The sequence below is a fragment of the Drosophila erecta genome, unplaced genomic scaffold (assembly GCF_003286155.1).
Source record: "Drosophila erecta strain 14021-0224.00,06,07 unplaced genomic scaffold, DereRS2 tig00000000-arrow-pilon, whole genome shotgun sequence".
In the NCBI taxonomy this organism is placed as follows: Eukaryota; Metazoa; Arthropoda; class Insecta; order Diptera; family Drosophilidae; genus Drosophila; species Drosophila erecta.
The window spans coordinates 5,715,875-5,729,362 of record NW_020825194.1 but is presented as its reverse complement, the minus strand read 5'-3'; the positions used below and the strand labels follow the sequence as shown (position 1 = coordinate 5,729,362).

Below are 13,488 nucleotides of genomic sequence, written 5' to 3'. Positions count from 1 at the left end.
GGTGCGGCTTGTGCGAGTATGTGTGACATTTCCGGCTCTGTTTAATTTTCCATTCAGTCTGCTCCACTCTTTCCGCCGAGTTATCCCTATTCTTTTTTTCGGCATTTAATGCGAGTTCTTTTTCACTCGGGCTTGCAATAATAAACTTTTTAGTGCCTAGCCATGTTTTTATTTAGTTGAAGAGGGCTGTCAGACAGTAGAGACACTGGGTTTTTTAATTAATTTTTGCCTACTGGCGTCGAATCGTTTTCATGTGCACCATGCGGCTTGCTAACGCCTGCCTGTCGCAGCAATACAATAAAATACAAGGCCGACTTTTTTGGCCGTGATTAAATTGTTATGGCTGAGCTGTAAGCAAGGAGCCCATCTCGAATCCGCTCTTCCGTGTTGGCCTCGAATCACTGATTTTGCAGAAGCCAAAAAAGTGTGGGTACTGAAGCTATATGTATGACCCCAATGCCTAATGACTACGGATTGAGCGCTGGCTGTACTTCTGTGATTTCAATGGCCTGGGACAGGTTCAATTTATGCGTTTTGCTGTCATTTGTTTTGCTTGACCACACGGCTATGCTAAGCACTTTCGGACCCCGGGGTCCAGAAATTTATGCGCCATCACTTTGGTCTTTGGCATCCGGCTGCCTTCCGCTCAAATCCCTTAAAACCTCAGGAAAAAGGCAACAGCCAGGATCATTCATTTCATTTATTTTGCAGAAACTGCCGGCAGCGTTTCACTTTGGGCCTGCTTTAAACTGCTCTCGACCTTTGTCAAAAGTTATGCGGCCTGAAAACTTTGTGGCAAAAATCAAACTGTGGATAATGATGAATGCGGCCAGCAGTTTGTGGCACTTGGCATGTGGGCCTGAATAATTACCGCATCGCTGGCTTTTCTATTCGAACTCGAGTCTTGACTCTTGTCTCTGAATGGGCAAACTTGGTCAATTTACATGTCGATGCTAATAGCGAATTTTTGTCAGCTCTTTCGCATTGCGTGTGGCCATCCAATTTATGGATTTTCCTCAAGTTTATTTCGGGTCGAGGCTCTGATTAGGGTTTGCCTGGCCGAGATTTATGCTGCAGTTGTTTCCTGCTGTGAGCGTTCCTATTAAGGCTCATTAAGGATCAAAAGTTCGAGGGGCGGCGTGGTGAGTGGCGAGGCAATAAAATATATTTGTCATCGGCTCTGCTTTAATGGAAAAAAGTGGTGGCTGACAGTACAGCGGACACAGCGATGCTGGTCGCTCATAAACTCATAAATTCGGTGAAAAATGGCAAATCGATTCCGCTCTTTTTTGCGGTCATTGTTATTACAAAACTGTCAGAGCCCCGGACCAAGTGGAAGGCAAATGCAGGCGCTATATCTCCAGAGCTCACCGCCCCCATCTTCAAGTCCCCGGGCAGTTGGCAAATCCCTTTTGATAAAGTGCCTTTCGTCCTTGCAGGCAGACAGGCTCCTCCGAGCTTTTGGCTTGGAGTGTCGCATTATGGCCATTCTCGAAAAGGCAACGCCTCGATGGCTTCGCAATTTCCAGCTCAGTTCGCTTTAGTGGCGGATTTGGCAATAAGAGGCGGCCAGATTTATACAACTGCTTTCATGCATAATTATTTGCTGACATCTTAATAGTTTTTCCAAGTCTCTTTAGTCGCTTTGACGTTTATTTCGGCAAAGTCAATTTTACAGCCAAAAATAGCTGACAATCGACTGTGCATTGCTACTGCGCGGAAGTGGAAGTGGAAAAGCAGGCTTCATAAATATTTTAGATCCTACACTTAGGCATAATTGTTTTGCGGGAGCTTTCCATTTTTATTTGCTTGCTGTGATCCGCAGTGCTCATTTTTTTTTGCATTTTTGTAGACCCCCTTTGGAGCAGCTGGCATCTGTCAGCCACACACACGCGTGTATTTATTGGAGGCCTCTTAATGGGGCTCCCGTTTAACGACATTGCCAGGAGCTCCATAAATAATACAAATAATAGAAAACGCTGAAATATAAAATTCCGTTTCCTTGTTCCTCGGCTGCTGGCGCCGAGCCTCTGTACTTGCGTCAATTTGTCGTGTGAGCAACTTTTTTTGATAGGCCAGCAAGGAAGAATATAGCATGCCGATAAACCTGGCTGGAATCCCCGACTTTCTGCCTCTCTCTATTTGTATGCCTTCTCCACTGGAGGCGTCCCAAAAACAAGCTTAAGTCCTTGTCGTCCTTGGCGTGGCGACGCCACCTTGGGGCTTTTAAGTTTGACGCTCGTTTATAGACTTTGCACACTCTGCATTTACTTTACGGCGCCGCTGATGCGGCTGATAATAAGACCACGCGGCGTATGCGCAATGTTAGGCTGCCAGGATGGCAGGCGGGCACAGGGGCAGAAGAAAACAATGGAATCAGCGAAAGTTGCCCAAAGTTTTTACAGCCCGATACACACACGCCTCAGAGACACCTATACAGGATACGGCAGACAACATCCAGGATACAGCATCCAACATTCCGCCAGCGGCCATTCGACTCTTGAGGAACTCTCGAGCCGTGCTTTTGTTTTGCCGAAGCTTGTTTTATAACTTTTTGATTGTCTTTGCGCCAAATTTGTGCAAAATTGCTCAAGTCTGTGGCTGTGGGCCGAGTTGCTGTCTTGTTGCTCGCACCTGCAAATTGTGCGCGGCATACATTACGGCTGCCATGTATAATATTTGGCCTAATCTGATTTTTGCCACTCAAGTTAACTTCGACAGCGGGCGAGTCGAAACTTTGCCCGCTGGCAGAGCAACAATTTATAGGCCGTTTACAATATTTATTTCGATTCGTAGGCCAACTTTTCTGGCCTGGCCTGGCCCCCAATTTGTCTGACTTTATTTCTGAGCGAGTGCGGTGAGAGTCCATTAAAGTGCAATGGCAGGGAGGCGGGGAAACTTTCATTAGATATGCCAAAAGCGTCTTTGCACAAGTCAGTACTTGCTAGTCCCGGGGGCGGAAAGAGCAGAAGGAGCAGAAGGAGCAGCTAGCTTTGTCAAAGTCCTCACATGTCATACGGCAGACAGGCGGCTGGTAGCAGGCATCCTGGCATTTTGGCATCCTGGCAGCAGGCAGCAGGCATCCTGGCATCCCGGCAACAGCCACGCAGTCAGTTAGTCTGCTGCAGGCTACGGGCGTCCATCTCCCCGCCTGTCGTCGCCTGTCGTCGCCGTGATGTGTGTACACACTGAACACATCCTCGTCGTCCTTCTGCGCCCCCTCCTGCCCCCACACTGGTACGTCTTCAGTTGTCCTGGGGGCAGGACGAACCCTGCCATTGAGGCTGCAGCGAATGCACATGTAGAAGCAACCGCAGTGGCTGGCGGCTATAGCAATTATTACATCTGTATGGACATGTGGCCACATTAAGTATACGACGCGAAGGCCAGGCAGGACCTCCGGCTGTTGCTCCTGCTGTCGTCGTGGCCGCTCTGTCGCCCAAGTGGCCTGGCACAATATTTATTCAAATGTTAGTGTCGTTAGCGGGCAACGCGCTGTTTTGCTAGGCAAATTGATTTATGTTTTGCTTTAATTTCAAAATTAAATCCATCTTCAAGAGCTGGGCAAACACAGTGTGGGCATCAGCAGGATTAATCCTTTGTGCGCCAGTATGCCCGTCACGTGCGCCTTTTGTTGCTTTAGTAAATAAGTGCTCGACAGTCAGTTGGCAACTCAATTAGACCATCAAGCGAAGGGGCTCCCTAATGAACTCCACTTCGCTCCGCCATTAAGTCCAACCACCAACCGCTAACGCCCACATAAATAATTCAATCTGAACAATTTCAGCACAGAAAATCAATAATAATCGCATCAAGTGTCGGAGGGCAGTTTCGATTACGCCTTCCCGAACAGACAACGTGTTTAAATTGTTAAGAGCCCGCCCACATCCACACACTTCATCCAGCTGCTAATCTGTGCGGGCGCAGGAGCAAGTCGCTCCATAAAGATTCATTTCGTTTAATGACTTGAAATTGATTTCACTGTGCCATCGGCGCATTTTATATGACGCTGCCTCAAGGATGCCCCATGCCCCGTGCTCCACTCCGGCGGGGGGTAAATTGCAAAAACGTGCTTTACGACAGGAGCGATGATCACCGTTTGGTTGGGGCTTCTGCTCCGTTTTTATCCCGTCTCTGGCTCCTTGGCGTATTAATTTTTCAGCAATTACGTTGCCAGCGACAACGTGAAATAGATACTGGCAAGGAGCCTTCAACCGCTTTGCGAGTTTTACAAGCTACTCGTTGGTTTTTTGATTAACTTTCGCTCGAAATGAAGCGGTAATGAAATTTAACTTTGTGGCATACTTTGGCGCGCTCATTGGTTGGTTAATCAAATCAAACTGCCAGAGGCAATACCCATTAGCAGTGACATTTGCAATTCATCGAACGCCCCAACAAGGATCGCATGTTGCAAGTGAGCACCGCTGCTGCTGATAAGCCAGCAATTTACAATTTATTAAAATTAACAGCATGCGCAACCTGTAAATGGGCCGACCATTGCCCACTCCCCATGTATCCTGCGCCATCGAAAGCCCCTTTAAAGAACGCGACCGGACCGTGATGGTATATTTATGAAGCAAATAATCGAAGCGTGCCCAATGAATTATTCATGAGCCTTATGGAAAAGCCAGCAGCCAAAGGTGCCAGGTGCTGAGAACGCGTCCAGTGCGTGACTTTCGTCCTTTTCGGAGGGCCAAGAGGACCCATTTGGCGTCCAGCCGCCCACATACCTGCGCACTATTTGCAATTAGCCACTCAAAAACTTTCATTCGTCAGTTTTGCATATGCATAAAGGGGTTTAACGGCGATTTATAAAAAAATGTGTTCGGTAAATACGAGCAGCTCAAACAAGCCCATAACTTCATTATTGATCTGTCTCTACTAAAAGTTAAAAATAAAGTTTCTCTGGCTTGGGTAAACCCACCTATCTGACCTACTCCCACAGCTGATATAATCTACGTAATTTTATTTTACAAGTATCTATAAAAGCAGTAAAACCAATTTCTAAATTATATGTACAAAAGCAACGCTGCTTCTGACTAACTAAAAGGTTTCAAATTACCTTACACATTCCTCCTTTCTCTAGAGAGAAAATAAATTAATTTTTGTGGCAGTATGTGCTGTTGAAACGTAAATTAACAACTGAAATAGCTCATATTTGCATAGACCCCTAATTATGAGTCTGTTCAATTTGTTCTATTTTTAACGTGCCCAAACTATTCATCAGAAAGCAATCAGAAATGCCACTAGAAATGGGAATGGGAAATGCGGCATGAAATTCACAGGAAAAGTACTTACTTATTGGCTTTGTTTGCTGTAATCCTAAAAGTAAAGCGATTATCCAAAACCTATTCATATTTTCGTATTGATTGGTTCCAGCTGCAGTGGCAGATGGGGTAATAGCCTTGTTTAGCCTTAGATTGAAATCGAAAATGGGCACTCGGTACGTTTGCAATATCTTAACTGTAGCACTTGAGCGATCTGATTATCTTCACAATAATAAATAGCAAGAATTTATCGGTGGCTCGTTCTGGGAATCGGGGGGTTTCTACCTTTGGCACCGCCACCAAACCCTAAACCTAAGCAAATATCGATCGCAGTTTCGATGTGGGGAAAGGGAGTTACATGTTTGATTGAACGCGCGCAGCTATTGAGAATTTAATCCTGCGGATCGGATCGCGCGCACTCGCAGGACTCGAAGGACCTCGCCGGCAGGTGTCCAGCCCAGCCTTTCACTCTCACAGTCACTCGGCAGCAGGACGCACTTTCACTTTCGATTACACTACACTACACAGCACGGTGGACCTTTCGGGCTGAGGCAGTGGCTCACTGGCTCTGGCTTAAAACCACTGGCTCCGGGGCTCTTTGCATGCGCGCACTTGTTGTGCTCGTCGCAAGCGTTTATCCTAGACTGAAGTGGCAGGCGACACGCACTGCCAGCCTGGAAAGTGGACGGCTCAGGATACACCCACACCTGCCGCCCCCTTTTTTAGTGGGAGTCGAGCCTTTCCAGCCACTTTTCCGAGCCCAGCACGTTGAGAGAATGGGAGAGTGAGAGCGAAAGCTCGTCGGAGCTTTTTCCCGCTCACTTATCCGGCCAGTTGTTGCGCCACGGCAACAGTTCCCTGCCGAATCCTGTCCCGAATCCTGCGAGTCCTGCCTGAATCAACAGGCTGCCATTCGGAGCCATTCCATTCCATTCCTTCCACTTTGTTTGCGGGCGGCCAAAAGCAGTCGCTTTAAATGCATTAAGTGTGGCCCAGCTGCGGGCCATCTAGCCATTCTTCCATCCAGTCGTTCTGCCGACAGCACGTCCGTCCGCTGGCCTTGTTTTTTTTAATTACCCAAGCAATTGTCTGTAATTGGTTTCTGTAAAAACAATTTGTGTTATAGTTTCTATTATCGAATTATAGCATAAACAGTCGATTTAAGAGCTTTCTCTCGTTCAGGAAATTTTATACTTGTTAGCGTGAGAATCAACTGCCTCTAATTGACTCTGAAAAAATGATAGTGTTAATAGTTTATTTCCACCAAGGGCTTATTAGTTATTCACATCATTTACATATTCACAACTATACTCCTTTGTTCAAACTATAATTACATTAGGACAACATATATTTGTCTTCAATTACTAAAAAGTAGTTTACATTTCCCACCAGTCTTCTTGTCGAATATTTAAACGTGCATCTACAATATTGTAATGTGGCGTTCATGAATACCGAATGCTGTCCGTCCTTCCGGGCCAAGTCGCTCTAATTCATGCGACGGCTTCCGCTCCTTTGACCATGACAGCGCATTACTCATTCCCACTAATATCCATGTTGACAGGTATCCAGTGCCGTTCCTATTCCGATTCCGATTCCGATTCTGACTTCGAGAACCGACAAAATCCTTGGCTGTAGACCTGTCATCGCCCACAGAGGTTCCGAGTGGCATTTAAGCTTTGATGGAATAAATGAACACGGAATTATTTTAGCTAATTAACCAGGATCTACATCTGTGACACGTGCAAAACTTCTTGCCGTTGTCTATTTTTTATGGGATTTCTACTTTTTAAATTAACGACGGTGTGCGAGGAGTACTGCCATGGCACATGGCCATAAAGTTTTATGCTCAGCCACGAGGATCAGGACCTGCAGGCGTATCCTGTCCGCGTATCCTGCGCATGGCCGCATCATTTTCCCCACGTCCGTACACTTTTAATTACAAACAATCAAATCAGTTTGTGTTTATGTTCCTTTCTTCCGCCCCGCCATCCTGCTGGAAATTGGACAGGGGCGACATCATTGTCACAACAAGGACCGCGGACAGAACAGCGAGGTCCTGCACTGAACGAAGCCGAGCCACCATTTTGTTTTTCTGTGTGTGTTTGGACTTGGGCTTTGACTGCCAGCCTGTCATCATTAGTGACCACAACACAAAAGTTGACATTGCGCTAAATGGGAACATGGCCATGGGTCGCCGACTTGTTTGCTTGCGGGGATGTGCTGACATATCCAGTCGAAGGTATTAAGTCATAAAAAGTGAGGGAGCCGCTAATTTGCGAAATTATTTTGCTGACCTTCACCTACGCCAACTGGCCATCTGCCACTAACCCACCTTAAACCTTGGAATCATTCCCTTTGTAAGCAACCAGAGAGATATATCCCTTTTCTCCACTTGAAAACTAAACAAATAGGGGCATCCAGTTCGCATGAAAAATGGAATAAATGCTAGTTGGCAAATATTGGTTCATATTGCCGGTCCGCTATTTGTTTATGTAAATGCGAAGCAGGTTTTGAAAAAAGCCTAACGTTTGCAGTTCGTGCAATTAAAACAGGACTACAAATACATTTAAAAAACAAAAAGATATGGATTCCGCATGCAGCCAAGTGAAGAATAAAATACACAAAGCAATAAAAAAAAAAAAATGTTATGCTCCCGTTTAGGAAATCTGTGATTGTTGAAATAACAAAATAGAAACATACAAATTTTAAACGCGAAACTCAAAATCTGTGCTTTGGCTGAGGTCATAGGAAAATTTGCTGCCTGTAAAAAAAGAAACATGACCCCGGGCAATTTCCAGCACTCAGCCACAGGAACTTTGGACCGCCCCAAAATGCCTTACCATTTGGCCATGTTAAGTTGGCAAGACACGCGTCCTGGCCAAAATGCAAGTCAAACCGGCGCCAAAACAAAAGCTCGGCCTTTACTCTGTTTTTTGCGTTGCCTTTTCGGCTGCTGAACAACAGCCAACAAAGCTCATTTACACGGGAAATAGCCTAAGTGCAAAAACCATTTAAATGCAAATTAAGCACAAAGTGAAAACATGTGAACAAAGAGGCCGAAACACATGCACACGTACCAAATGCTTGTGGAAGCCAAGTATTTGGGCCATGCTCCCGGTTTTGGTTCCTAACGTGGCTTACACATCGGCTCCGGTTTCGCAGGAATGCCCAACAACTTTGGGCTGCTCTAAATGTAAAATAGTTTAGCGCCGCCAGCGCCACAACAAATAGCTCGACCAGGAGGATTGTGGACGAGTGATCCCCATGTCCTTCGACCCTCGGCCCCTCGGCCTGCTCGGTCTGTGATTTGAATAAATTCATATGCATAAATGGGCCAGGGAAGTCAACTGCAGCTGACAAAATCAACAACCTGCTCGCAATGCCCGGTAATTGAGTTAAAGATTCAGGTCCCAAGATATCACCTGCTGCTCCGATGGTCCGATGGTCCGGTGGTCCGGTGGTCTACGGTCGGTGGCCATTGCACCGTTGTCCGCAACTTCACGAGCAATTTACCCGCTGCGTATTAGCCACGGGCTAATGAAGTTACACACAGCCAGCAGCAGGGGTTGGTTTTATAGCCAAGGTGCATTACAACGAGCCATGGCTGCCGGCGATTGCACACCAGTTGAATGAGCTCGGCTCGATGGACATGGAAAGCCAGGGGCTCAACTCCTGGCCCCTAAAGGCTTCTGTTCGGGGTGGCACCCTAGGTGACTGGCAGGACCTAGGGCTGGAAATATTTTATAGGGGGTTTTGCATTGGATTTGAAATGGCATTCATGAGCTTTGCCTGAAACATATGAAACATATTAAATACATGTGCATTCTTCGAATTTTCCGAAACCTAGCTTCTATAATCCTCGCAACAGTTTTAAAAAAAATGTGCCTTAAGAACTTTCCAAATTTGGCTTGGTGATTTAAAACATAATGGGGACAACTTTTGGCCTTAGTTATGAGGTGAAATGCTTGTAGCTCGGGCAAAATGAGGCCCACAGGTATGATACGTACTGTTTTAGAAAGCTGGTGACCTCAGCAAACCAACGGAACCATTTTTGGGCTGATCGAAAAAAATGACTTTTTTGTCATTTTTCATAAGGGGTTACATCACATTTTTTTGGCAAAATTGGCCAAAAATTAACATATTCCGATATATACACCAATCGATTGGAAATTTCACTACGAGTTCAGCGGTATATAACATTCTATGATCCGATCATTATTTCTCTTTCGTTGATGAAGATAAGAGCTTTTTTATGATGCAAAATTGAAACTACGAGTTTTTAGACCATTTTCAAATTGTCATGCCTACTGCTCAAAGGGGCACAACAGCCCCAAAAATCCCCCTCGCCTTCGCCCCTGGTTGATGGTCAACTGCGATGGCTGTTACTGCAAGTGTCGAGTGCGCAATGCGATAGTCTTTGATTATATCACACCAGAAGGACCAAATTCCGACTGCGAGAGTGGGCGTGAATCGATGCGAATACTCCGAGTGTTTGCTTTATTCATATGCACTAAACAAACAGGGTACGGACATCGCTCCCCCGAGCAAAAGTGGTGCAGGTGGTGTGGCTGATGGCGTTGGATACGAGTATAGTGGTGCCACCACTCCAACCAGCCAGCTGCAAATTGAGCAGCCAGCCGCAATTATTTTTACACGGCCTCGAGGAACGAGTGGGAGTCATTTAACACATTCCGCAATTGAACCCGATTGGGGCTTGATTCAGACACTTCGAATGGTACGCTTTGTTTGCCAGCGGGCTTTATTATTCAGCCTGTTATTATTTGCCTGTGCGTGACAACGGGTCACTGGGGAATAGACAAGCAAAAAATACTTGTCCACATTAGTACAGTTAGTTTTCATATCAATTTATCGATTAGATGGTGCACAAGTGTGCACAAGAAAATAGCACTTCGCAATGGGGAATCAATCTGGCTCAAAACGTTCAGTCCTATTTCTAAGCCATGTGCCAAAAGCACGCCACATGAATTAAGCCGTATAGCGTAATAGAGCCCTGCTCGTGATACTTGCTTCGACGTTAGCTTGTTGATTTGGTGACTGTTCCGATGATGGGTTCATTCTTGTAAAATCTTATTAACTTTCATTGTTGTGCTGTGCCTGTGTATCAACTGTCACAATGAAGTTGTGTCTTGCACGTTTTGCTGCCAAGAGCGACCCACATTCGTTGTGCTCACAGTTCATTTGATATTAATATAGACTCTGGCCACTGGCCATTGGTCACTGGCGACTGCTGCCCATGATGATAATGATAATGATGATGGTGATGATGCTGCTCCAGCTCTGCCGTTGCCGCTACATATGTTTTCATTTGTTTGACGCTGATGATGACAACCCTCATCAAAACTTTGTACCGATGGCCGGTCGATTGCTCGAGCGAGTGGTCAACGGCTGTTGACAGGCCACTTTGACATCGTGTGGGTCCTGCAAAAGGACATTGGCCGTGTGTACGCTGTATGGTAGAGTGATACATAATTAAAAGGCCGAGGTCAGCGGGCCGGGGTAACTTTTGATGGCACGCTCGGATATACCGAAAAACACAAGCGCACACACCCTCAAACCACACACAATTTAACTTAATGGCCAAAGGGACAAAGTTTCTGATTTTCAACATAAAAGTAAACAAGTTGCTTCCAGGTAATTTATTAAGCCTCGGCCGGCCATGTGCAACCCAAATTGGTAGCAGTTCGAGCTGGATGGAGCAATCGAAAAGGCAACGGAAAAACGCAGAGGTGCAAAGTCAATGAAAATCAAGTGCTGAGGGGGCGGATATGGCCAGCCCGAAGGCTTTTGGCGAACTATGAGGGATCTGAAGCCCCGAGGAGCGGACCATAGAAACCGAAAGAGTCAGCGAACACATGGAGAAATCATTTGTAGTAATTGAAATCGAACAAAGCACAAGTTGCACAGCAAAGGGAGCAGAAAAAAGCAAACTGCCACTGGGGCTCGGAACACAAAATAAATGTACAACAGCAGAAAGCCAGAAGGACGAACGAAAGCGAGTGGATTGAAAGGCAAAGGTTGGCTTCTGGTTTTCCAGATCGAGCGAGCTATACAAGCTGACTTCAGACTTCCTGCAGCGACAGGATGCAGCCCCCAGTCATAGTGGCATTCGAATGTGAATGCGAAGGCTCCGCCACCACCGTCATGTGCGGAACATGTGTTGAAAACGTGTTCAACACGGCCAAATGACGGCGGCATCGCTCAAGTATTGTGTGTACGAGTATGTGTATGTGTGCCATTTGCGCAGATGGAACAGGATCTAACGCAGGAGCAGGAGCAGGAGCCAAAATCAGCAACAATTCGCTGTTCATGTGTGAGCAACGCATGCAGTCGTGCATGGCGATGGCGGCTTAGACGCGCATCTTGAATGACGTTAATGCGGCTAAGCGGGAATCTTAACGCGACACACGACCGACTTTTACCCACATACATGTATGGTATATATGGTATGCAGCATATACATATACCTATTATATATGCAAATTGTCGGTCCCATCGCTCTTTACACTATCTATAATAGGCAAGCGCTTGTCTACCCATTGAATGCATGAATCGATTGAATCCCACTGCTGCCACACGAGGCGTATACGTAATGCTTGTTAATTGCGAGGGGGGCGACTTGTGTGAAAGGACTTGCTAACTAGATTACACAAGCTAGCGAGTTCACCTGTAGAGCTGTGTATTTTCCAAGGTGGAATTATGTTGAATCACGTAAATGTTTAAAATGCGGAAATAATAACAACATCCTGACCTTTTCCCATCAATTAATAAGCGAGAGTAACGATATCTATTAAATGAATGTAAGCCAGATTTTTTCAATGATAAATTTCGCAAAAATTGATTTGAAATTGACGGCTGAGTATCGTTTTTCTTTTTGGCCACCATCTATGGTTTCTCTGGATGGCAGCAAGAAATGATTGGGTAAACGGAATGGCACAGCTGCGGCTTGTTGCCCATTTATCCTTAATTATATACACGAAATCGGATTCGTTTCGGTCAAAATGATGAGCACACTGACTGCCATATAAAACGAGCACAAGGCAACGGCAACAAGTCAATAAAATCCGTTAAAAATTAATGCCACATTGAAGAGAGCACGAAACGTTTCCAGCCTGATTGGCACTTAATTTACCATTCAATGGCCGACTCTTGATTTCCAACAGGCCTTTAGCCGTTGTTTTGTTAAATGCAAATGCGTTGACTTTTTGCGGCACTGTGTGTGTGTTAATTAACTGCCCGGATAGGTATGCTAATGCAAATAAAAACGCAATTGCTCCTAACTGCCACGGTTATGGCTATGGCTGCCAAACGGTTGAGTTACGCTCGCACGTGCTCTTCGCCTGTGTGGGTGTGAATGCGAATGCGAATGTGAATGCGAATGTGAATGCGAATGCGAGTGCAGGTGCTCGCCTGAGTGCACCCAAACGCTTTTGCTGCTTGGGCGATTTCAATAACGCAGCGTTACATCGATGCCGGACTGGGAGGAGCAGATCCCTGCCCCAACCAGTTGGCCCCAAGTTCGCCATGGTCAGATAGACAATTGATGCTCTTCGCTTGGCTTGGCGTGGCTGTTTAACCTGCCAGTTGGCCAAACTTCCAGCACCTGAGGGTGGCTTTCATGCACCGTAACAAAATGAAAAATACCACATATATACGAGTACCTACTTATTTATACTTTAAAAATTGTTGAAAACTCTATATATAGAACAGAAAAACTCGCTGAAAGCCAATGAAGTGAAGCCAATAAACCGGCGTAACGCATCACCCAATTCCCAATTCCTCGCTAAAGTATTGCTAAATTTGATTGTTATCCGAAATATTACTTCACAGTACGAGTATAGGCGACGCATATGAATAAGTAATATATTCCTCGCTGTGTGCAAATGTCAATGCTAAAAGTGTCTGGCAAAACGAATGTGAGTGTGTGTCAATAAGTGCACACAATCCATTCGGTATTCAAATTACTTTAAATCGCATTTGTCTCGCGTGCACCGAGGTGCTCGCTCAGCTCTGCCCCCAGCACGTCCTTTCCGCAGAGTTGCAGTTAAATTTGCAGCAGGACTGCCAAATCAAATTTAGTAAAAGTCACTAGCAAACGAGTGGCTGAGCAAACACAGATACAAATGCGCACGTATGTGCAGCTGCCGTATGATGTACGTACGTATGTGTATGTAGACTATGTCACAGACAGAAAGTCCGAGTA

The 13,488-nt window shown here is 45.8% G+C and overlaps 1 protein-coding gene across 1 annotated transcript in view; it reads right to left on the bottom strand.

The window, feature by feature from the left end:
* The window catches only part of LOC6555401, a 41,267-nt gene extending 35,352 nt beyond the window's left edge, over positions 1 to 5,915 (bottom strand). The window contains exon 1 of the mRNA XM_001981615.3: positions 5,299 to 5,915. Within this exon, the coding sequence (XP_001981651.2) occupies positions 5,299 to 5,356 (58 nt within the window). The 5' untranslated portion in view covers positions 5,357 to 5,915. The remainder of the gene's footprint in view (positions 1 to 5,298) is intronic.
* Positions 5,916 to 13,488: the final 7,573 nt, after the last annotated feature.